At 44.4% G+C, this 25,655-nt stretch overlaps 1 protein-coding gene across 3 annotated transcripts; it reads right to left on the bottom strand.

Moving 5' to 3' along the window:
• Window positions 1-13,263: 13,263 nt before the first annotated feature.
• Window positions 13,264-25,084, bottom strand: SMIM20 (small integral membrane protein 20). Of its 3 annotated transcripts, none has more exons than XR_004423022.1 (4): window positions 24,849-25,084; window positions 15,781-15,863; window positions 14,691-14,747; window positions 13,264-13,935 (listed from the first exon to the last, which is right to left on the bottom strand). XR_004423022.1 is itself a non-coding variant. In XM_033106305.1 (3 exons), the coding sequence occupies exons 1-3, from the start codon at window positions 24,955-24,957 to the stop codon at window positions 13,898-13,900; spliced, it is 204 nt and encodes a 67-aa protein (XP_032962196.1). In that variant the 5' UTR covers window positions 24,958-25,071; the 3' UTR covers window positions 13,264-13,897. The 3 variants fall into 3 exon arrangements, 1 of the variants encoding a protein (XP_032962196.1); XR_004423023.1 differs by lacking the exon at window positions 15,781-15,863 and adding an exon at window positions 24,090-24,132; XM_033106305.1 differs by lacking the exon at window positions 15,781-15,863 and having other exon boundaries at window positions 24,849-25,071.
• Between the last annotated feature and the right edge of the window lie 571 nt (window positions 25,085-25,655).

Consider the following 25,655-nt stretch of genomic DNA (forward strand, 5'->3'; position numbering starts at 1 on the left):
ATCCATATGTTACATTTGGTTGTTACGTCTCTTCATTCTCTTCTAATCTTTTTTTTTTATTAGCATTATTCTCTTTTAATCTTGAATACTCCTACCGCCATCTTTATTTCACATCACTAACGCGTAGAAAATGGGTCAGTTGTCCTGTAAAATGACCCCACGTTCTGAATTTGTTTCTCTGCTTCCTCGTGGTGCCATTGAAGCCATTATACTTGTTCTTCTACCCCTCCGTGATTCCTGCAAATGGAAGTTAGCTCTAGGGGCACAACTGGCATTTGTGGCAGGTGGTGCTCTGAGCTGCAAATTGTTTCACATCCGGAGACACACCATGTCTTACTTTCAGTAACACAGATTGATCATTGGTTTAGGTAGTGACAGCCTGATCCCTCCATGGTCGAGTTCCCTACTAATCTTTCACCTAATGAGTTCATCCATTGATGATCATTGTGAATCAATTACTCCCCCAGGAGTTACGAAGTGATGCTTTTCTAATTATCTCATTCCTTCCACATTTATCAGGAAGAATTCTTCTGCCTGTTTTTAAAGAGCCAGTGAGCTGACCTTATCCACAAGTCTTGCTCTGAAAGACTTAAGACTATTTCTGCAACTCAAATTTACTCCTAAAGACCTCATTGCTCTTTCATTAAGGAAATTCCAAAGACTGTAACTTTGAATCAGAAAGCAAGCCCGAGAGGGGAATTCTAAAAATTATTATCCCCGGGGTGATATCACTGGTACCTGGCTGTCCAAAGTGCCTGGTCATTTGGGCATATACAACTTGTAAAATTCTGATTACAACAGAAATCAGTCGCATTGCTTTACTACCATACCCTCCTAGACACACACACACACACACACTCAGAGAAATATTGTAAACCAGATCAAGAATTAAATCCTAATGCAGGATTTACTGTATGCAGTGTTCTTTCAAAAACCTACATGCCTGGTTTCTGCCCCGGGAGCACCCACCTTGAGAGAGACCAGGTCAGAGTGGTAACATGATATCCTGCTCAGAGTTCTAGGAAGATTTTGGTCAGGAAAAAGACACCGCCTGATACCATCTGTTCTTTTCCAGAGAACTCTAAGAATGAGGCTTTGAGGAGATCTATATTTTAACAACCTTCTTGCTCATAACCTTTCCTGGGTCTATCAGAGCAAAGCCACTGGTTCTCCTTTCCTGCACTGCTATCACACAGATGAGAGTAATTGCCAAGGATCACCTTTGGCTGAAAGGAAACAGGTTTTGGAACGCCCCCTGCTGTGGTTGCCCTCACTCATATTTGTCTACATGACACTTCTTTGCTCATCTCTGAGCTGCTTGCTTGGGATTAGCCTGACCTATCAAAAAAAAAAAAATCAATCTCAGAAACAAATCAATTCCAAATCTAATAAAATCAGAGATAGAGAGCTGGAAAGAGGTGTGTGGGGACATCTAGGCCATCAGACTCAGAATTCTTGAGCTAAAAGGCATCTTAGCTTATCATCAATTCTCTATTTACAGATGTTGGAAACTGAAACTTAGAGGATGGAGTGACTTCCCCAGGATCCCATGACAAAGTTAAGACTGAAAACCAGGTCTTCCCACTTGAAACTTATGAAGGCCCCCTCCCCACATTTGACACATTAGGAGAAAGAGGTCTGGAGGGGGTCATGTCACTTGTTCAAGGTCAAAGAGTTGGGCACTAAGAGCCTACTGTGTGCTAGGTACCATGCCAGGCATGTAATTATACCACACTGCTTCTGGAATGAGTGACTGTGTCCATAGTATTATATTTCATATACCATGCAACTGTTTGCCACAGGGAAGCTCATCTGGTGGTGTAAATATTCAGCTGTTCGTCATTGCAGCTAAGTTATCTTCTAATGGGTGAAATTCACTCACTGTGCTTTTTAAGGAAAAGTTTGGTTCTATCTAAATGTTCTCCCAATGAAACAACACTCACAGATTCTCCAAAGTATGCCATCCCTTTCCTGTGTGATGTGACAAAAGTGTGGAACTGGGGGGCTAGAGACCCAGGTTCTGGCTCTGGCCCTTTACCCCCTTTGCCTTTACTGGCATTACATGCCTCTTGTGTAAAATGAAGAGGTTGGATTAGTTGAGTGGTTTCCAACTGTCCTTACACCTAAAGCCTCTACTTAGATTTCTTCAAACACCAGTGACTTTGATGAATTAATAAGTTGTCCCTCCTCTTTGTAAAAATGCATCATAGATCCATAACTATTATATAATAGATTTGATCGGAATGATATGCCATAAAAAGGAGAGATGCCTCTAGCCCCCAAAATGAATGTTAACGTTTAGCCTACATGGTTTTGTCATTGGTAAAGGGATGGTTTCTCTCGGGCTAGCAGAAATTGAGAGTAGTTCTTAGATCTCCCCTCTTACCTTGATTGAACTCCATCCGTAACGCACCCCAAGGAGTCTTGAGATCCACTGGCATGAAAGCTCGCTATAGTCCTCTGGTTCCCAAATTCTTAAGGGGGTGAATCCTGTATCTTCCTCAGGTAAATACTTGAGGTTTCATCTACTGGTTAATCCCAAAGCTTGTTTTTAAGAAGGTGGCTTGCAACCATAATATTTCAAACGACATCCTTGTTTCAGGGTCTGCCTGTAGCCTAAAGGAACCTGCACTGAGTCAGCCCCTGAAACAAGGATGTAGGGAGATGTCATTTATTTGGGTTGTGATGTGAGAGGGGCAAGTGGGACAGGGTGAAGTAGAAAGCCAGGTACGGGGTGTTAGCACAACTCCGGCTCAGTCCGTGGAGGGCCAAGGCAGCCGGCATGTTTCTCTACCAACTCCGTCCCCCGCTGGTTGGGGCCTGCTCCCTGGCTTAATTCCCTGGCAGTTCTGCCTCGCACCCTGAATGCATGTCAGACACCCAGGAGGCATCTGCCTGTTGGGAACTGTCTGTAGGTGACCTCTCAGGTAGGTGGAGAGGTTGTCAGTGGGACATCAACAGCTTTCCAGAGAGGCCAAATAGAAAGCATCTCACCGTTAAAGTCACAACAAACATCCATTCATTCAACGAGTGTTGATTGCTGGGCACTGTTCTAGGTGCTTGGATACATCAGTGAAGAAAGGGACATGGATTTCCGCTTTTGTGGAGTGTATATTCCAACAGGACAAGAAGGAAACATACATGAAAAATAAGTGCATTATACACAGTGTTACTGAATAATATTCACAATAAATATGTAAACTATACAGTGCTAGAGGAGGGTAAAAGGGTTTGGGAGTGCCAGGTTTGGTGTGGAGATTAGGGGACCCTCTCTGAGAAAAGCTCTGAAGGAGGGCATGGAAGGAGCCCTGGGGAAATCTGTGGGAGAAAATTCGAGGTAGGGGTAACTCCTTGAGGTGGAAACATGAGCAGGCCCGATGCATTCCATGAATAGTGGATAGGCCATTCCACCTGGAACAGAGACAACAGGAGAGAAAGTAAGAGGACATGAGGTCAGAGGTCAGATCCCAGAGGATGGCCTGGGCCTTTGGCTTTTATTGCAAGGAGAAAGGAGACACTGGAGGCTTCTGAGGGAAAGAGGGACATGCCCTGCCTTGTGTTCTAACAGGATCACTCTGCCAGTGCGTGGAGAACAGCCTGAAGTGAGGTCTATCAGTCATCCACGCTGCATAACTAATCACCACAAACTTAGCAGCTGAAAACACAAACGTGCTGTCTTAGTTTCCTGGGTCAGTGGTCTGGGTGTGGGTTAGCTGGGTCCTGTGCTCAGGGTCTCCCCAGGCTGAAAATCAAGGTGTCAGCTGGGGCTCCGATCTCTTCTGAGGCTCAGGGTCCTCTCCTCAGGCTCACTGGCTGTTGCAGAATTCAGATCCTTGTGGTTGCAGGACTGAGATCCCATTTTCTTGCCAGCTCTCGGCTGGGCACAGCTCTTATCTCCTAGAGGCCACTCTCAGGTCCTTGCCACGTGGCCCCCTCCACAGACAGTTAACAACATGGCTGCTTCTTCAAAGCCAGAAGAAAATCTCTCTTTACACCTCAAATATCATCCTCTAGGAAGGACCCGGTCCCTCTGAAGGGCTCACCTGATTAGGTAAGGACCAACCAAGGATCCCTCCAAGTCAGTTGATTAGGAACCTAGTCTTGGGGTGACATCCCTCATATTTATAAGTCCCGCACACACTCAGAGGAGGGGAGTCTTCAGGGCCATCTTAGAATTCTGCCTACCACAGGCGACAAGGATAGAAGCCGAGTTCTGTTAGGAGGTTGTTGTCATAATCCCGACAAGAGCAGACAGTGGCTTAGACATGGTGGTCACTGGAAGGGACGGGAAGGGTCAGAGTCTGGAGTTATTGGGATGGTAGAGTCCATCGGTTTCCTGTCTGTTGACTGTCAGCTGAGAGAGAGAGAGGAGGCAAGGATGATGTCAGGGGTCTTGGCCTGAGCTAAAGGTGGGAGAGTTGTCACCTGCTGGTGATAAAAATCACCATCCAAGGTAGCCGTGCCCCTTGATGCCAAGTGAGTGGTGTGACACAGTAAGAAGCCAAAGGGAAAAGTGATGCCCTCCGATGGCAAGGTCAGAGAAGCCTTGGAGGTGGTTACACATTTAAAACAGGTCTGGAAATAACTGTAGACTTGAGATAGGTGAAGAGAAGAAAAGAGGGTATTCCACAGGACTGAAGACGGGCAGAGGGGTGGAGAAGGGCAGAGAAGGCACTAAGGGTATTTCAAGGGCCGTGGGTGGATTAGCCGGGCTGCCCTGGAGGGTCCTGTGGGTGAGCAATACGGGAAGGCAGGCAGAGTAAATCGAGGAGAAAATTCAGCCTCAAGCTAAGGCCATGATTCTATAGCAGCACAAAGAGATTTTGTGTTCGAGAAATATTCACAAAAGATGATAGAACAACATTCAGCAGACGTTTACAGTGCAACTACTATATTAGTTGGCTCGGGCTGCTGGAATGAAGCACCACAGGCTGGGTGGCTTAAACAACAGAAATTTATTTTCTCACAGTTCTGGAGGCTAGAGGCCCAAGATCAAGTTTATTGGCAAGGTTAGTTTCTTCTGAGGTTTCTCTCCTTGGCTTAGAGATGGCTGTCCCCTCTCCGCGTCTCCCCAGGGTCTTCCCCGTGTGCACGTCTGTGTCTTAAGTTCCTTTCCTTAGAAGGATGCCAGTTATATTGCACGAGAGTCCACCCTACTGTCCTGATTTTATTTTAATCACCTCTCTAAAGACCCCGTCTCCAAAGAATCACATTCTGAGGTGTGGGGCGTTAGGACTTCCACAAACGAATTTTGAGGGGACATAATTCAGTCATGACACCTACGGTGTTTGTATAATTGTGTTAGGCATCCTAGAGACTAGAGAAGCCACTGCCCTCACTTCCCACCCCTTTACTGGAAACACATCCAAGAGGCCAGGGCCTTGGGGACGGGCTGTACCAAGTTCTCTGACACCCACTTACGGCAATTACCCTCATCGTGACTGCAAACCACTCTGTTTGGCAAGAGCTGGTGCAAAGTTAATGAAGAGCAAAAATGGACTGAGGAGTCACATGTTTAGTTAGTGAAGAAACAGGAGTGACCCTTCGGGGCTTCTCAGTCCACCCCTCACCTGTTCCCCAGAGCCACCGACCAAACTTTCCAAGGCGGGGACCAGCAAAAAAAACCAACTCCTTGCTCTCTTGATGAAAACAAAACAAATAATAGCTTTGTGTTTGGGTATTTTATGCCTGTAATGTGAATCCACAGAGAGGGGGAGCACAAATAAAAATTTAAAAATAGCCATTTTAGAAAGCAGATTTTGCTTATTCTGCAAGATCAATCACCATTTTCCGAGTGACTTCAAAACCAGACATCGGTTATATTTTGTCTGAACACAACTGTCTTCATTTGAGCTTCTCAGAGGAGTGTGCCCCTTTGGGTTTTCACTCAGCTCAGTAAGGGCAGCAAGCTGCATGCCCTACGCATGTTTACCCAACAGTCCAGCATCTCATTTATGAGGCTTAAGTGGCTCTGCTGTATTCCAGGGCACATACACTTAGCAGGGAAGTTCAGAAGCTGGCGACTCACATTTGCCAAAATTGATTCCACATCTGCCTTAAGTAAACTGCTCCCTCTGATACAAGCATGCTTGCTTTTGTGCTCTCCCTTTGCAAGTCAGCGTATCCTATTAGAGGTTGAAAAATAAAGGGGCTATTTTAGAAAAGGAAAAACAAGCTAAAGGTCAGCTTGAGGTTCTGAATACTGTTGTGGGTTGCTGTTCCTTCTTTGAAGGAAACTGAATAACTTTGCTAAGTAATAAGACATTTCAACCCTAGCACATTTGCTCACGTTGCACAATCCTTTCGTGTGAAAATCCTGTTAGAGTAAAAGTCTCAACCAACAGAAACATCAGGAAACCTCATCTATCTAGAACAATGCAGAAAGCAAATACATACCAAAAAAACCCCAAAAAAACACCCCTCTGGGCAGCCAAAATGTCACAAAGCCCTGGCAATTTATCCATACCAGAGCGGCTCAATCCACATGAAAGGGTTTACTTTCATTTGATGCCAGATTCCAGAATTTTGGCTAACTGCTTTCCAATCTCACCAGAGACAAGCAGCAGCATATCTGAGATGAAGCCCTTGCCTGCTCCTTGCAGCTGTGAGGGAGGGTAGAGATAAGAAAAACAGAGAAGTCAAAAATCTCATAAGCACAGCAGGTAAACACTGACCCTCCCCTCAGCCCCTCAGACACAACTTCACAATAAGCCCAAATCATAAAAAGGGGCTGAATTATGTTGCACACCCTTTATTTAAGGTGAAATGACATATGGAATACACATCAGAAAAATTATCGAAACATAAAATCGAGGTCCTTATCAAGACTCTCGGTGGCACATGAAAAAACCCAACCTAAACTGGTACAAAAAGTGAATTTATTAACATAATTTCTTAGTCCAGAGATATCCTTGCTTTGGACACAAGTGAACCTAGGAGGTATGAACATTTTCAGGGCCTGACTTCTATCTCGTCTCCTTCTGTGATGGTGTTAGTCTCAGACCAGCTCTGTCCTCATGGTGGCAAGACGGCTGCCAATAGCTCCAAATCTGGTGAAAAGGAGATGCTCTTCCATCTGAGCACACACGTCAACAGGCAAAATTAACTCTGGCTAAGCCTGATTAGCTTGGTTTGGGTCACATACCCATCTTGAATCCAAACTCCCTGTGGCCAGGAGTTTGCACGTTCCGATTGGCCGAACCTGGACGACACGCCTATTCCTAGATCGTGGGGTGACGTGAGCTCCACCAAAGGCAGGAAGACAGAATGGGAGAGTGACAGGAGTGAATGTTCCCATGAGGGAGTAAGATGCTGGGCAAGGAGAGCAGCTAATGCCCAACAGGAGAGGTAAAACCTGTAACTGTAACTATCTACACTATCCAGCAGGCCTCTTCCTTGACGGCTCTGGGTATAATTACTTTTTACATTCACAAATGATTGTGTCCCATGACTTTCACATTTTTAAAAGTGATTGTGACAATATAAAATGATTGTGATTCTGGAATTTTCAATTACATGACTGACTTCCCTTTTTGTACCATTTGGGGTTGGATTTCCTGTCACTTGCAACCAAAATGGTCTGGACAAAGCACCCCCAACCCCTTGTTTGTTTTGCATTTTATTTTAATCATATATGGTTACAGAGAGAACCCCAGGAAGAGGAGACTGCTGCAGACTGTTCCCCAACACTTACAAGGAGCAAACTCCTTCTTTCTCTCCAGTATATTCAGACGATCGGAGTTTGGGAAACGTCACTTAGCAGTCTAAGCGGGGAGTGATGGGAGATCACTTTGCTTCCAGGGAGCTCCTGTCGCGGGCAGGGTGACCTAGCTGCCACTTGCTGGCTGAGAACCCCCGCTCCAGGGAAGAGAGCTGCAGAGTGTCCGGGCGCCCTCTTCAGGCATATATTCACAGGAAGAGCACAGCAGGCTCCCTGGTGGTGCTGCCCCTATCTTCCCACGCACAGGGGTTGCCAACGAGCTGTGTATTTTGTCACCAACAGGCAGAACAAACTGCACAAGGTCTCCTGCACTCAGCAGGTGTGAGGTGAAAGTCCAGGAGAGTGAAAGGCCCGTCCTTGGCGTCCCACCCAGGCTTGGCCGAGCACACAGGACTGCGGAGCCCGGGACTGGCGTGGGCTGAGAACACACGCTCAGATCCGTCCTCCAGGTCAGTGCTTTTCAAACTACCTGGCGCGAAGCCCAGATGTTTCTAACACCCAATCCATTACGGACCTGTACAATACGATAAAATTAATTTTATTAGAAATTTTAAAATGCAAAAAGTACAAAATGCAAGCTCAATTTTGTTTTAAATCAGATTCAAAAGATACAAACTACTCTGTGGAACTGCTGTTAACTTTTTAAATGCTTATTCTTTGTTTCTGTTCTTACCTCACTTGGACAGGTAACACAGCCTCACACTGCTCGGGGGAGAGTGCTCAGGCTGCATTTTTAAAGTTTTCAGATCACTTCCTGCGTACAATACTTCATGTCTCTAAATTAAGTAAAACTTACCAGCTTGACTTGCCCACCGCATGGCCCAAACTACCATTCCCTTCATTTGTTCCCTCACTCGTGCTTTCGATCGATTATTGGATCCATCCCAACACTGACTGAGTGCCTACACCGTGCCAAGCCCAGGCCAGAGGTGCACACAGGCCAGGCAAAGCCCATAGTTCAGGTCTCTTGCCCCACTTGCATGCAAGCCAAACCATCTCTCAAATACCTGCTTAGCTTTGCTGGCTTCATACCTTTGTCACTCACTGCACATCTGAATCCCAGACATTTTTCATAGCTCTGTTCAAATGTCATCTACTCCATCAAGGATAATCATTATCAGCTATCATTAATAATAATCAGCTATCTCATTAATCTGGTCCCTGCCATGGTCCAGATGTTTGCTAGACACCTTACATACGGTATTCCTAATTTCCCCAGCAACCCTCCAGGGGAAGCTTTGCCATCCCTCTCTAAACCCAGGATCCTCCCACAGAACAACAGTGTTCTCTGGAAGGCTTCCTGACGCCACACACAATCACATACAACTTCTTTTTCTTTTAAAGCTGGTCTTTACACCTCTTTTTAAAATGAAGCTATGACATACATTCAGAGAAGCACATGAATGTGTGCAGCTCAGTGAATATGCAGAAACTCAATACAGCGATGGAACCTGTGCCCAGATCAAGCAGAATATGGCAGCACATTGAGGACCCCCTGGGCTCCTTCCAGACGACCCGGGCCCTGGACTACCCCTCCCCTTTCCTAAGAGGAGCACGATCCTGACTTCTGTGTGGCTGAGTTTACCCTGTTTTTATTCGTTAACTAAATGGAATCTCAAAAGCATTCCTCTGGCAGCTGGCTGCGCTCATTCAGCACGGTTTGGGAGAGTCACTGGATTGCTCATTTTCACTGCTGTATCGTATTCCGGCATGTGACTATCGTCGTTCCTTTATTCGTTGTACCACAGATGGGCATTTGAGTAGTTTCCGTGGCTGCTGTGAACAGGCTGGTGCATGTCTTCTGGTGAACTTACGGATGCATCCCTGCCAAGTTAGTAACGCGGAGGAGAACCGTGGGGACACAGGCTCTGCACGGCTCCAGCATCAGGAGATACTCTGACTCTTTTTGAAGGCATTTTTAATAGTCCATGTTATTTTGTGAATTTACTTCCGTTTCCTTACTAGATTATAAGTGGTCTTTCAAGTGAATAAATACTGTTTATGCCCTGGCTCATTTTAAAATGAGGGGTCTAACATACAATAGAAGGTAGAAAGCGGAAGTGACAAAGCAAATATGAAGGTCGGGGTGGGGGGAAGGATGAAGGAAATACAATGGTCCAGATACACTTCACAAAAGTCCTGGGTACTTTTAAAAACGCTGGACAACAAACGTGGTGGAGCTTCCTATCAGCCAATACAAAGAGGGAAACAAGTGACATAAATCAGTTTTCACAGGATAAATGTACAAACTCTTCAGTAGTGTGGCTATTCCTGGTTCTGAGACTTAAAAAATGTCAACCCACGTCTTCCTTAAACAGGATATAGTTTGACATCAAAAATAAAGGATCTGACAACTTCATTTCAGTAACGACAGTAAAAAATATTATCAGTTTCTCCCCTTTCCTTACAATCTCCTGCAATATGGACATGCCAAAGCACAGTTCCCTACAAGTAATCTTTGAGGAAACTTATGAAACCAGATACACATTTCTCAAAATGTCTGACTAAATCCAAGGGGAAAAAAAACCCCGACACAAAGTGTGGTCCAAGAAACTCTAGGGGGTCTCTGAGATCTTTTCAGGGGCTCGGCACTGTCAAAACTATTTCTACAATACTAAAACTAGAGCGTTTTTGGTCTTTTTTTACTCTCACTGTCTCATGAGCGTGTACAGTAGAGTTTTCCAGAGGCCACAAGACAAGATCAAACGCAGAAGCTAATGTGAGAACCTAGCTGTCTTCTACTAAGCCAAACACTAGAGAAATTTGCAAATTATTTTTTTGTCTTGGAAAGTATTTTTCATACAAAAATGTCATACTAACCTAGTTTTGTTACTGATATTCTTAAATGAATAAATTAAAAAAAAAATTTAATTACTAATACAGTATCTATCGCTATAATACACATAAAGAGAAACACTTTGGAATTCTCAAATAACCTAAAGAGTGTTAAAGGGTCCTGGACCAAACAATTGGAGAATCACCGGTCTAGAGGAAGATTTCCCCAAAAGAATATTGTTGGCCCCTAGTCCCATAAGAGAATCCATGAAAAATGATTTGTGATCAAATACATTTGGGAAATGTTATGCCTCTCTTGGAAATCATCAAATCAGAAGCAAACAAACCTAATGATAACTCTGTTTTCTAAATGCATTTGACTGAGATCCCCTCTTCTGAGTGCTTCCCTGGTGACACACCTGGGATGGATAAACCGCAAGGCCCTCAGGCAGCCCGTATCAGTAGCTTCTCTTACAACCCCGCTTTTGTCAAGTGTGTGCAGCAGAGCCTGACGTTACATCTCTTGCCCATGGTTAGAGGGATCCTTCTATATACATCAAGGCAGCGGAGCAGAACAGAGGGCCCCTGTATCTCTGCAAAGAGATGCACCAAGGTTCAGGGTCAAGGCCAGGACACAGATCCCACTCAGGAGACCACACTGAGTCTGTTCCATCTGACAAACAGGCAGTGGAGGCCCCAGAGTTCTCCTTGATGACACTCAAACACAGTCCTTTCCGCCTGGATATCTTCCAAAGCAGATGGTACACATGCTTGCCTCAGTCATAAAGAAATCTCAATTAAGTACCACAGGACATCTGACTTTAAGTTACACAACTTCCTGGTGCCCCTCCAAGAAAAATAGTGGTCAAATGTACCCCGAATGAATCAACTTCTTTTATTGGGTTGTTAACAATCAGTCAATTAAATGTTAGGGAATGCCTACCAACAGTGATGCCTTCGGTTTTGGAACAATCCTATTTCTTTTTGACAGTAATTACATAACTGTGCCAGTTGTCTGTTAAGCAAACTCCCAGTTCACGGTAATAAAATTAAGTCATCAGGCAGCCCATCTAAAGAAGGACAGTTCCCAGAGAAGGAAAAGCTCAAGGAGTTCATCACCACCAAACCAGATTATAAGAAATGTTAAAGGGACTTCTTTAAGAAGGAAAAAAAGATAAAAAATATGAATAAAATGGCAATAACTACATATCTATCAACAATTACTTTCAATGTAAATGGATTAAATGCTCCAATCAGAAGACATAGGGTGGCTGAATGATTAAGAAAACAAGACTAGGGGCTTGCCTGGTGGCTCAGGTGGTTGGAGCGCCGTACTCCTAACAGCGAGGTAGCCGATTCGATTCCCACATGGGCCAGTGAGCTGCACACTCTACAGCTAAGATTGTGAACAATGGCTCTCCCTGGAGCTGGGCTGCCGTGAGCAGCTGGAGGTTGGCGTAAGCTGCTGTGTGCTGCCGTCAGTGGCTGGCAGCCGGCAAGAGCTTCTGTGAGCGGCCAACCGATGACCGGTGACCGACTGCCTCAGAGGGGGGAGGGGGAAGGGGGAGCGCAGGGCCCATAACACCAGCACGGGCCCGGGAGCTGTCCTACACAACCAGACTGAGAAGCAACGGCTTGACGGGAGTGGAGGGGTGGGGGGGAGGCAGAAGGGGAGAAAAAGAAAACAAGACTTTTACATATGTCCCTACAAGAGACTCACATAAGATCGAAAGACACACACAGCCTGAAAGTAAAGGGATAGAAAAAGATTATTTCATGAAAATGAAAACGAAAAAAAACTGAGGTAGCAACACTTATATCAGACAAAATGGACTTTAAAACAAAGGCTGTGTAACAAGAGACAAAGAAGGGCCCAATAATTCCACTTCTGGTTATTTATCCAAAGAAACTCAAAACACTAATTTGAAAAGCATATGCATTCATATGTTCACTGCAGCATTATTTACAATAGCCAAGATATGGAAGTAACCTAAGTGTCGATCAATAGATGAATGGATAAAGAAGTTGTACATATATACAGTGGAATATTACTCAGCCAAAAAAAAAGAATGAAATCTTACCATCTGCAATAACGTGGATGGACCTAGAGGGTATTATGCTAATTGAAATAAGTCAAACAGAGAAAGACAAATACCATGATTTCACTTATATGTGGAATCTAAAAAACAAGATAAACAAACGGAACAGAAACAAACTCATAGATACAGAGAACATTTCGATGGTTGCCAGATGGAAATGGGGTTAGAGGGATGACTGAAAAAGGGGGATTAAAAAGTACAAATTGGTATTTACAAAATAGTCAAGGGGATGTAAAGTACAGCATAGGGAACATAGTCAATAATACTGTAATAACTATGTATAGTGCCAGGTGGGTACTAGACTTATCGGGGTTGAACACTTTGTAGGTTAAATAAATATCTAATCACAACGTTGTACACCTGAAACTAGCATAATACTGTATGTTTACTGTAATTTAAAAATAAAAAAATTAGGGGCCAGACAGAGCACTAGAGAGAGAAGGATTCTCACTCTCATCTCTGTAGCACCTGGTGAGGCACCTGGTAGAGAATTCCATTCAATAAATGTTTGTCTCAACAAATCTGCTATTTACCTTTAAAATTTTTACTTGTATATATACTGACAAATATCACACAGTCAAATATCTAGTCAAATATAGTCTGGTTGAATAGCACTTCTTGGTATAATTTAGTTTATAAGACAGCATTTACAAAAAACTTACACTGTTGTGAAGTAAAAAGAACTCACTTTAATATACACATTTTTATTTCTGTTAATTCAACATTGATTTCTACTATGCATGCATTCCCATTTAGTTTGACTTGCTTCATATTTATTTATTTCCAACATGCAGCAACCTTCGATGAGACAGTAGTTCAGCTAAACTGTTTTTCTTAAAGATTACAATGAGCCTTGTCCTCGAAGCATTTTATGAACTTTAACATTTTCAACGAGCCCTATGAGGCTGCTCAGCATGGTGATTTTTCACTGAAATTTCCTATTTGGAAGATGGAAAAACAGACGAGGATCTTCCCAAGTCTCCTGGTTGCTTATATTCATATCACGGCACAGTTGGGTAAGTAATAGAGACTGAATAATAAGAAAATCTCCAAACACAGCTGGGTGAGATGGCTTCATTTCTAGAAAGTACACCAAATCGTTATAACCTTCCTAATGGTGATTTGTTCCAGGGTTCTTTCGATACTTAGGAAGGGAAATACTAATCTGTGTGCACAGTACTCGTTTATGGTATTATTAGTTTTCTTCTCCAGCCATTGTTCAATGGCGAGGTGATTTATTGGACTTGCTGCAGAATCGGAAGCATGAAGATGTCTTTTACAATCTGAGTCGGTGACAGCCTTCTCATTTCCTGCCAAATGGATCAGACCACACTTTCAACCCTACAGAAAGAAACATGAATGAAAACAGGATTCGTTTTTAAACTTCCTACCATTTCCCTCAACCCCTAACAAACAAAATGACATCAGCTTGAGTCGTGCCATTGACATGCAGTGTGACAGCAGGGGCAAGCTGCTGGCGCCCTGGAATGGAACGGCTGAAGCCATGGCAGCCAGGACAGACTTTTAAATGGCTCAGAAATTGCCCCTCAACAGGAAGATATGTACCTGGCCTAGTTAAAAAACAACTCAATAAAAAAGAATGTTGCCACAGATTACAAGATTTTGGGTTAATAAACTGGAAACCTCTCATTCTCAGCCAACTTGGATCATCTCAACGTAACTAACCATCCAGCCATAAAGGGAACTTTTGAGCTTTTGTATAAAGCAGAATCCCACATCAATTAAAATAGCTCACAAGTAAATAGTATTTTCCCACGAGGGTAGTGTTTAAATGGGTGCTTGTAAATAAGTCTGCAAAACAGCTATTCACACTACATATTGAATTGCACGTTACATTTTTATGCCCACTTATCAAGTGCAAAAGAGGAACGTGCAAACTTGCAAAAGGTATTCTGGAGTAAAACATTAAAATGAAATCTTGGGGTAGCACCTATAAAGTGGCAACTGTTGTGAAATAAATAGCACAATCACAATCTAGCCTCTAAACTGAAACGATTTCTCCCATTGCAAAGCAGACATGCCTCCCCCGACACACAACAGTACAAATGAGACTTTGTTTTGATTTTTAAGTTTACCTGGTGGCTGTACATCTTCTTGAACAATACCAGCTCGATTTATGGCTTGTTCCTTCTCTGAGAAACACAACAGAAATGACTATTTAGCAAGGGGGTAGGGCAGTGGTGGTGGCAATCTTTGATTTTACATGGGACAATGACAGGAGACAATTAGAAACCAATATACATGTGAGTGCTATTAAATTCAGTGACACCATTACTCAAAGCTTTTAGGTTTGGAAGTTAGATCCTATAACAAAAAGACTGGGTACTTGCAGTAAAAAAAAGAAAGCCATACTTCAAAAGAAAAGCTCCCAACTAACATCTTTTCTCTGTGAGCTCAGCATTTTTGAAAAGGCAACAAAGCAACAGAAAAAGAACAATTTTGAAAGAACTGGTGGGCGTGATATTAAGAGGGGAAGGCTGCTGAATTGAAGGGACAAGTACAATTAACAAGAAAATGATGTAGTTTACATGTCTAAAATGTATTCCACTGAAGGACAAGGCCCAGAGCTAAATATGCTATGTTTTCGATAGGAAATAGAGCAGAAAATTAATCTTTGGGTGGGTGGCTTTGGTTTGGGTAATTGAAGTTTCCCTAATTGATTGCAGGTGCTGTGCCAATTAAAAAGCGTGTTTTAGCTACAGCAGCTTAGCGGATCTCTAGCAGATCTCTTTGGAGATGTCCAACAGGCAAGGGCCAAGAGAAATTGAGCATTTTATATCTGTGGGCTTCAAGCACTCTGACACATCTTTCTAAGTGATTTAGAATAAACCCAAGGCCTGTGAAAACAAAGACTTATTATTTTAAGTATCTTGACAAACAAATGGCGGCTTTTCAGGAGAAGGACTTGGAGCCAAAGGATGTTTACTACTAAATTATAGTAATTAAATGTTGCAATCCGACCTTTGTTTTAATCAAGCTGACAGTGTTTCTTTAAATCCACATTTAGCTGTTATTTAATCTTAGGCCGTTTGCTTTATTCTGGCCTCTGGCTTCTCATAAAGTACACACGCATAAAGATACAAGAAATAGGGTTTTGCCAAATCGAATATTCATTGAATTTGCTTCTCCAGCAAAGTGACAGAAAGTCAATCCTAAGTGACCTACCTGATACTTTCATCAATGCTAAGTTTTGCTTTGGCAAATAAAACATTGAGCAATAGGGATTATGCGAATCTCGATAGCCAATTCTAAGAGAGACAGAGAAGACAGAGCATAATGAAGCCCATTACAGACAACGGCCGACGGCTCTCACCCGGCCGCCCCTCTGAAAAGCCACAGGTGAACTGCAACCAAGATCCCCGGGACCGAGATATACCCAAGACCTCTTCCATCTAGAGTGGATGATCACGGAGCCGCTAGGGTGTTGGGCTTTCTCAAAGAACTCCACACAAAAGGTGATCTCATTTCCTAAGAGAATGGAGCCCTACAACACACCGTCAGCATGAAGTCTCAAAGTATGCATGTGTCTCAAACATGTTCTTAGGAAACGCCAATCACTGACTGTGCCAGGGACACAGAGAGGTAATTTTCCACACCGAAAAGGTCCATTCTCCTGTATTATAGAAGAGGGAAGAGTTTTTTTAAAAAAAATAACTGCTTGCCAGAAAGCGTTCTAGACCTAGGGATGTAAGAAAATCAGACACCCTGGTGTACTGAACACATTCTACAGAGGTAGGTACTGCAAAGCCACAGCGGGCAGATGGCCAAACATCAAAGGAAGCTGACTTTTTGTGGCAAGGATAGAATACCTAATTGGTTTGAACCCTCATAAGGCAATGGAGAACCCAGTGAAGAGAAAGGAGTCGTCCTCACACTTTCTTGCTAATTGCTAATGATGTTGGAGCGAGGCTGAGGATTTATCTTAAATAGGCCATAATCTCTTATAATCCTTGTCCTTATGCAAGCACTTTTTTTTTTTTTTTTTGGCTTGGATAGGCAATTTAAACCGATTTGCTGAACCAGTTCCTACCAAGTGATAACCGGTGTTAGCATCCTCTCTACGTCCCCTGGTTCTTTAATCCATTAATGTTTTATAAATATTCTAAGGCCAAAGCAGTCTTACATAAATTCATGATATGACACAAAGACACTGTTTGTGAATGCAGAATATGCTAAAAGGAAAACAAACTGGTCCCTCGGGATTTAGCAAGTGCATCTTGATGAGGTTGACAGTGAGGTTTCTATTTTGTTATCATGAGAGAAATAGCAAATGTTTCTAAACCTCAGGAAAAGGACAAAGTCGGGCTGTGACTACCAACAGATCATGAGAAGCTAATTACTGACTTTTCAGTAGTAAGCATGTTGCTATCAGGAGCAAAATGATTCAAACGCAAATATGCGGCACTGGGCCTGGTGCTTTGCAATGCTGGTTAGAAAAGTCCCCGTTCCCGTGTCTCAGCAAGCCCGACTCTGCCCCCTGGTGCTAAGGCAGTGGTGTGATTTGTAGTTTTAATTGAGAATCATTATCTCCAGTCAAAGGGCCAAGGTATATTATTAGACTGGTAATGCATGCAGACCAGCAGATTTCTGCATGGTAGTAAAAGAATCCACCTAATATTATTAAGTCTTTGAAAATGAAAACATATCTTTATATTTACGTCCATATTGTCCAGGTGTAGAAAATGACCTCAGGACTCCCAGCCCCCATCTCCTCCTGCCAATAAACAGTTAAAATAAAAGCAACTGGCAACCTCAGTAATTGTACAAATGGCAACATTTGAATATAGACTGGATATTAGATAACAGCATTGTATGGACATTAAAGTTCCTGGATTGGATAATTGCATTGTGATTATGTAAGAGAATGTCCCTATTCTCAGGAAACACATGTTGAAGTGTTTAGGAATGAAAGCTGACAATGTCTTCACCTTACCCTTAAACGGTTCAGCAAGACAACAGTCATAATTCTATTATATGTATCTATAACTATAGATACATATATGTATCTATATATGCAGGCATGTACAGATGTGATGCATTTTACATATGGGGGAGAAAGCAAATGCAGCAAAAGGTTGACTGGTAAATCTAGGTGAAGGTATACAGGGATTTATTACACAATTCTTGTCTTTTCTGTTGGTTTGTTTCTTTTTTGGTAATAATAAAAATACACAACTGCAAAACAAGTATAAGGATGTCCAACAACATTGTGACTCTTCCACGTTAATTACTTCAAAGTGGCTTTTTAAAAGTAGCAAAAGTGAAATTTAAAAAATACTTTTTCAGTGCTCCCGTTTGGGGCTGTTGGCCAGACACATATATCATCTAGGTGTGCACCGGGGGAATCCAGAACCAGACACGTGGCGAGTGGGAACCAGCCGCTGAGGGCGACCAAATGGCCACAGGAAGCACTGGCTCCTCCCAATCCTGTAAACACTTGTGTCACCTCACCAGAGAGTCTAGTTGAATCCAGGAAGCTATGTAATGCCAGTTAGAAAATAAGACGTTAGTCTGTCTGTGCATCTTATTTGACTCTATGGTGAAAGGAATGAAAAGCATTTTCTAAGCACCTGGCATGTAACAGGGAAAATGCCCTTCTGGTAAGAATCATTTCCATATCAAGCGATTTCTTGTAACTCTATCCAGACTCTCTACAATATACTTAGTTGGGAGCAGCAAGGAGCAGCAAAACACAACCGAGACGTAGGAGAGGTCCTCACGGCTCTTCCACAGAACCTTTCGTTTTGCTGGGGAACACTCCTTGCTGTCAGGTAAGATTAAGCAACACATACAGTTGGGGCGCTCGGGTCTAGTGTCCATCCAGCAATTAATACGCTAAGTGACCTCGAACAAGTCACCTAAATGAGGACTTAAAGGGGCACAGGATTTCCGGCAAAACTATGACTTTTATGGGTCTGAACATCTAATTCAAGTTAAAAATGAACAAGATCACAGAAAATGATCTTACTCGGTCTCATTTCACAGGTTGGCCTAAAACGCATGTTGTTTTTAAAAGGCCATAGTCAGGATCACTGTCTGGTTTTCCAATACAAAAACAGATTGGGCTTCAAGTACAGCACCTGTACTCATCCCTGCACGTGGGCTCCTCAGCTCAGCCCCGCTGTGCCAACAGGGTGAGAGCTAAAAGCAGCATCGGGGTTTCCTTCCGAAAGCACAGTGGTCTCCACACTTCCGATCTGGGATCACTGACCACCAATGCCAACTGCCATCTCCCTAGTCAGTGCCCATTTCGGTACTGAGACAGCACGTGTAGAACTGACCTTGTACTTTATGCAACGCTGAGTCGAATCTGGCTGAGTTAGGACAAGAGCTGAGGACCACACTGTATGTCAACATGAAAACCAAGGAGGCATCTCGTGAGAGGGGCTCGCCTGGTTTTAAAGCAGGGAAGAGCCCTTTGGCTTTATTTTACCTAAGCAGCCTTCCTCTTTTCTTCTGACTTGTGGCTTATTCCAGAGAGGCCCTGGAACCTACCTGTCCCGACACCCAGACTGGCCAGCATGAGTCAGGCTGGCCCAGCTGAATGGCCCACTGACGTGGCGCTCGAGCCCTGCGTGGTCCTGGCTCCTGCCTTGCCAGCCACTTCTCAAGGCCTGAGTGTGTGCCCTGCCCTTCCGAGAACTGTGGGCTTCTAGGTCTTCCCAGAATCCTGGGGAATACAAATGTGCGAGGGCTGGTCAGAAGAGGAAGTCCCAACAAGAGAGGCTAAGGGGAGTGGCTGAGAGGCCGGAGCCAAAGAGCAAAGCCAGGAAGACTGGAGAAGGGGCTGGTCACAGAAGACCAGGGAAAAGAGGGTTTCAAGGAGGGAGGGGCTGGCCAGTGGTGTGCCTGTCACTCACAGATGACAGGGCTTCTACAGGAGAAAGAGGACAGAAGTCATCACCTGGAGGCGCCACAACGTCCCAACGTCAGACCTACTGTCAGACCAACTGTCACCGCAGCCATCCTTGCCCGTCCTCCTGAGCTGGCGGAACAGGTGTCCTGCCTTGTGTCCAAGCCTCTCTTCTCCACCTGATCTCAAGATCTCACGCCACCTCCCACTCGACGGATGGTCTCTCTCCAGCATCTTTCTTTGCCCAGAGACTCTCCTGGCTCTCCCAGCTCTCTAGGCCAAAATTAAAATGAGACTCCCCCTACACCTCTTGACATGCTACGAATACTTTGTCATTCTCCTCCCCGTACAGCCAAACAGCTTTGATCAATTTAATACACTATTTACTCTTCAATCCACTGCAATCTGCTTTCTGCCCACTACCAAACTGCTGAAGGCATTCTAAACAAGATGACCTGTGACCTTGACCCTTGTTTGATAAATGTAATGGATATTTTCATTCTTATCGTCCTGCCTCCAAGAAGCCTAACCCTGCTTCTTTTCATGAAGAGCTGTCTTCATGCGACTTGTTTTAATCCTCTCCCTCTGGTTGCCCTTCTTGGTCTCCCCTGAGGGCCCCCCTCCCCCTGACTGCTTGCTCTTCAAACAGTGTTCACCGCCAGTTTGTCTCTTCCCACCCCTGATGCTGCGTGGGAGCCCTGACCTCCTGTGACTCTGATTCCCGTCCAGTGCTGATGACACTGCATCTCTAGCTCCAGCTCAGATCCAGGATCTCCGCTCCATACTGGCGTATCCCACTGCCTATGGGAAACCTCCCCGAGCACATCCCCACACCTAAAACTCAGTACATCCCCAAGTGAACTAGTTCGTCCCCTCACCCCCAAAACTGCTTCCTTCTTGTCTCTCAGTAAGTGACAAAGACCACCATTCATCTCCTCAGCTGCTGGAGCCAGAAAACTGAGTGCCATTCTCCTCCCTCGCTCACTCTCTTACCATCTGACTCATCAGTCACAACCCCCAAATTCAGCTCCCAAATTCAATACTTCTTCCAGTCACATACCAACCAGTCTGGTCCAGGTTAGTCACCTCTCCCCACCCTCCAGTGGCCACAGGAAGTACAGCCTTCCTGTACCTGGCCTTGCCTCCAGCCTTGACCTTTCCAGCCCCTCATTCTCATTACAGTGACTTCTGGAGAACGAAGCTCATCACCTCATTCTCCAGATCGAAATACGTCAGTGATCCTCCACTGGCTGGACTCTTGAGGACAGCAGGGAGTTACTGAAGTATTTTAATCAAGTCAGATAATCAAATTCAAAGAACAAAGGGCATGACAATAAACTTTTCAACAGCCTCAGCAGAAGACCCGGAGTTCTATATTTTTTTCTGACAAAAACAATGAATTCTCCCAGTTACAAATTCTCACCAAAGAAATATTAACAGATGTATTTCAGAATGAAGAAAACTGAAACTAGAATGGAATTAGATGCAAGGACTGCTGAGTAAAGAATGTGGGTAAAGAGAAACAACCAATGACTATAAAACACGGTGCTTGAGGGAGTAATAAACTCCAAGCAGGACTGAAGTCATACCGGAGACGTGTGGGGCAGGCTAAGGTATTCTAGGGTCTTTGTATGTTTCATAGGAGGGAAAAGCTATTGACTAACTTGAAACAATAATCATAAAATAGCACACATAGAATGTAAAACTTTCAAACTATGTAGTAGAGGGAGAAAAATAAAGAAGGCTTGAAGGCAGAAAAGGAGCAAACACGAAGTATAGAAATAAACTAATAGAAAACAAAAAATAAAATGGAGAAAACAAATGTAAATATATCAGTAAACATAATAAAGGAAAATGAACTCAATCCAACAGTTAGATGATCAGATTGGATTAAAAAATCCAGCTGAGGGTGGTTATAAGGCGTAAGGGCAAAGAAAGGCTGACTATAAGAGGATAGATATACCAGGAAAATACTAACCAAAAGAGAGTTGGTAACTATAATATCAGATAAAATAAAGTGGGAGAGGAATATTTGGGATAAAGAAGACCCCTCTATCATGATACTTAGAAACAATTCTCTAGAATATTCTAGATTGTGCGTACCTAATAACATGGCCTCAACATACCATGTTTCCCTGAAAATAAGACCTAGCCAGACAATCAGCTCTAATGCGTCTTTTGGAGCAAAAATTAATATAAGACCCAGTATTATATTATATCATATCATATTACATTATAATAGACCACGTCTTATAGTAAAATAAGACCTGTTTATATTATATCATATCATATTTTATTATACCAGGTCTTATATTATAGTAAAATAAGACCAGGTTTTATATTAATTTTTGCTTCAAAAGGCACATTAGAGCTGACTGTCTGGCTAGGTCTTATTTTCAGGGAAACACGGTATCTAAATAACAGAATTAAGAAGCTTGATCTGTGATCAACATATATAGAACCTGTACCCAACAACCAGAGAACTTGTATACATCATTCCAAGGACATAGAAAACATTTGCAAAAATTGAACTCGTTTGTCCTTTTACCCCCAAAACTGCTTCCTGTACTAAGCCACAAAGCAAATCTTCACCAATATCAAAGAATCAAAATCATAGAGTCCACATTCTTTGACTACAGATACAAATAAAGTAGAAATCAGCAATAAAATAACCAGAAAGACCACTGTGGCTGCTAGTAGAGAATGGGTAGTAGGCGGGGCCTGGTGGAAACAGGGAGACCAGCTCAATGTCCAAGGGGTGGGCAGGGGAAGTGGTTGGGCAGAAGGTGAAGTGAGACGGAGAGAAGTGCTGTCTTGCTTGGTCAGTCATGTACACCGGCACCTAACAGTGTCAGGTACACAGGAATTACTAAAATTCAAAATTTAAAAAAAAAGGAAAAGCTCAATAAATGCTAGTTGGATGTGCTGACATGAACTGAAACCGCATCCTCCCAGCACCGTCATGAACCCCTCGCCTGCGGGCATCCCAGTTTACTGCCCGGCCAGCCAGCCCTGGGTCTGTCCACCTGCTTAAAACTCGTCTCACATCCCTGCCCTTGGGGCTCCTTGTTTTTTACAATGTTTTTTATGGGATGCCTAATATAAGACAATACTAGGTGTTTCCACACCTGTTATCTCAGTGAATACACCCCAAAATCTGTCAATTCCGTCCTATAAACTCCACTGCTACAGGTGAGGAGACAGGCCGCGCTCAGAGAAGTACTTACCTGAAGATCCTAATCTAGACCCTCATCTGCTTTACTCCCTTTCCTCACTCCCGTTGAGCAGCAGTAGGGTGCCATGGTGTAGTGAATAAGGGCACTGGTCCAAATCCCAGATCTGTGACTCATCGGCTGTGGGTCCCTGTGCAGCTTCCTTCACTGTTCCATACCCCGGTGTGTCCATACATAAAATGGGGTGGGGTGATACTCACACGGCAGCTAGCCCAAAGGGTTGCTCTGAGAACTAAATGGGTTAATATGTATGAAGTGCTTGGAAAAGTGCCAGACATAGAGTAAACTTTAAATAAATACTAGCTGTTTAGTGTTATTTATCTTTTTAAAGAATCAGTTATGACTCTCAGATAAGAGTTGGCCAAATTAATTAAAATTGAACCCAGAAAGTGCACAGGTGTAGACTGTCTTCCAGTTAAAATGCAGATATTGTGGTCATACTAAATGTTCGCTTAAAAGGCCTGATTTGTCTCAAGTGACTCAGACAACCACAGATTCTAGAGAATCCCTATAAATCATTGTTGGGATACAAGGCACAAACCCATACCTTGATCATCCGATCTAGACCAGGATTTCTCAACTTTGCCATCGTTCGCATTTTGGGCTGCGTAGTTCTGTCACGAGGGTCTGTCCTGTGCATTGCAAAGTCTAGCAGCATCCCTGATCTCTACCCTCTACATGCCAGTAGCACACGCACACCACCCCACCCTACCCCCAGTGGTGACAAGCAAGAAGGTCTGCGGATAGAACCCAATGTCCCCTGGGGCACAAAAATCACCACTAGCTGAGAGCCACTCCACTAGTCTTCTAAACTGAAACTTTTCTAGTGGTATCCAAAGCAGACCTCCTTGTCCCAAGTTCAATTCCAGAGGCTACCATACAAGAAGAGCCTGGGGCAGGGATCCAATAAGGAAAGATGATGGAGATAAGATTATGCAGGGCTTCACACAGCCTTGTTTACCCCCCTGCATAGTGCATAGGCTGGAAGGCAGAATGCACAGAAGCCATTTAAATCCTGGCTGACTGAAAAGAAGCTACAAGGAAATGTGAGTGTATTTAAAACGCTCTGCCTCAAGAAACCAAATGTTGTAGCATTTGTAATGGGCAGAGCATTTAAACGGAGCTTTCGCCTTCAAATCACCAAGCTTTCAGCCTCTGCTAATATTCTCAAGGGGCAGGGTTGGCCCTCTTCCATCTTCAAGATGATTCAGGTTTCCTGGAGAACAAAATGAGTCTCTAATGCCTAATATTTTCTCCCTGACAGATGGCTTCAGATGTATCAAAGTGCTAATCCTTGCTGAGGTGTAAGTCTCAAGGAAGGAGAGTTTAGCTTTTAGAATGACAGGACTTGAATGATTAAGGAGGAAAATTACTCCCAGGATATTCACCATTGTCATGTGAGCAACCAGCTTAAAATGAAGACAGCGGAATCTGAAACAAGATTACAGGAAAGAGAGGAAAAACTCAAAACCCAGGTTAACAGTTTAGGTTTGAAACATTTCTGCCGAAAGACATCTCTGGGAGTGGAAACGAAGTTGCCAATAAAAACCTTCAAGCTCACGATGATTCGGGTTCCATCTGCCTGCCCCCAACGTCACCGTTCCGTTTCAGTGTGCGAAGGCTCTGGAGACAGACTCCTGGGTTGTAATATTTACCTTGCCACTCACTAGCTGTGTGACCTTGGGCATGTTACACAACCCCTCTGAGCCTGTTTCCTCGCCTGTAAAACAGGCAGTAGTACCTACCTCAAGGTGAGGTTGTGGCAACTAAACGATCCAATGTAGTCTGCCTAACCTGACACATGAATGTGACATATGACAGTGAATGTTTTTAACTATAAGTATGAACTGGTATTGAGGGTTGACCTACTCTGTGCAGACCGCTTTCCTACAAGTTTTGAGTCTCACGCGAGGCTAGGTGGTTTTCTTTTTAGATACAGAAATAGTTATGTATTATAGCTGAGGATGCTGAGGGTCCGAGAAACTGAGTCCCTTGTCCACGGTCACAAAACCGCACACAGCAGAATTCGAACCCAGGTCAGCCTGACTCCCGAGCCCAGATCTTTCCAAGTCCCCACGTGGAAATGACTGGGGGCGTGGGGTGAGTTACTAGGACTAGACCACCACGCTGGGTCAGAGGTAACTCACGGTACTCCTCCGGCCGCATTAGGGGCCGGAAGTAGATGGGGTAGAAGGCGGCGCCGACCAGGGAGATGAAGCCGCCGAAAATGAGCGCAGTCCGCAGGTTCCGGGCCATGGCGCCCGCCAGGCACTGCCCTGACCCCTGAGAGCCCTGCCCTCTCGGAATCCCGCCTCGCGCCGGCCAGGCCGTGACCCCGCGGGGAAGAGGCGGAGCAGCTTTCGCTTCCGGGCCTTGGGGGCTGGGCTCGGGAGCGGGGCGGGGCGATGTGCGGGCGGCGGGGGTGGAGCCAGAGGCGGGAATGGGGCACTGGGTGGAGCTGGGGCAGGGTGGGGGCGGGGCCTTGGTGCCCGGGCTCCGCCTCCCCTGCTGTCCCTCGCCGCGCGTTGCGACCGCGGAGCGTGCAAGAGGTGGTTTGAGAGTGGAGCTTTGGTTGCGCTGGATTCTGCGGACCGTGTTCTGCCCCCTGCCCTGCCCTCTGGCTCCTACCTCAGCTGTTCCATCCATCACTTCTCTGACCTCTTTTGCCATTCCCTCTTTTAGCAACCACCCTTTCCTGTTCTACCCCTACTGATTTGATTTTAGCGACGGTCTACCACGAGCAGGATGCCCTGTGGCTGGCAGATTTAATCCCCCTCTTAGTCGGCCCATTTTACAGGTGAGGGAATCCCGGTTTGGATACCCGGCTTTGCACAAGTCACTGGGCCTCCCCGAGGGTGGTTTGAGGGGATTAGAGACAAAGGGGAAAAATCTCCTGGCCCAGGGTGGCGTGCAGGGGGATTTTGAATCCCGAGCCACGGGGGTCTTTTGGACCA

This window comes from Rhinolophus ferrumequinum, chromosome 5, assembly GCF_004115265.2.
Source record: "Rhinolophus ferrumequinum isolate MPI-CBG mRhiFer1 chromosome 5, mRhiFer1_v1.p, whole genome shotgun sequence".
In the NCBI taxonomy this organism is placed as follows: Eukaryota; Metazoa; Chordata; class Mammalia; order Chiroptera; family Rhinolophidae; genus Rhinolophus; species Rhinolophus ferrumequinum.

Coding starts and splice junctions, on each gene's coding strand:
- SMIM20 (XM_033106305.1), bottom strand. CDS start 24,957: ATGGCCCGGAACCTGCGGACTGCGCTCATTTTCGGCGGCTTCATCTCC. Junction 14,748..24,848: donor AATGCGGCCGGAGGAGTACC/GTGAGTTACCTC, acceptor TGTGTTTCTCAG/AGAAGGAACAAGCCATAAAT. Junction 13,936..14,690: donor AGAAGATGTACAGCCACCAG/GTAAACTTAAAA, acceptor TTCTTTCTGTAG/GGTTGAAAGTGTGGTCTGAT.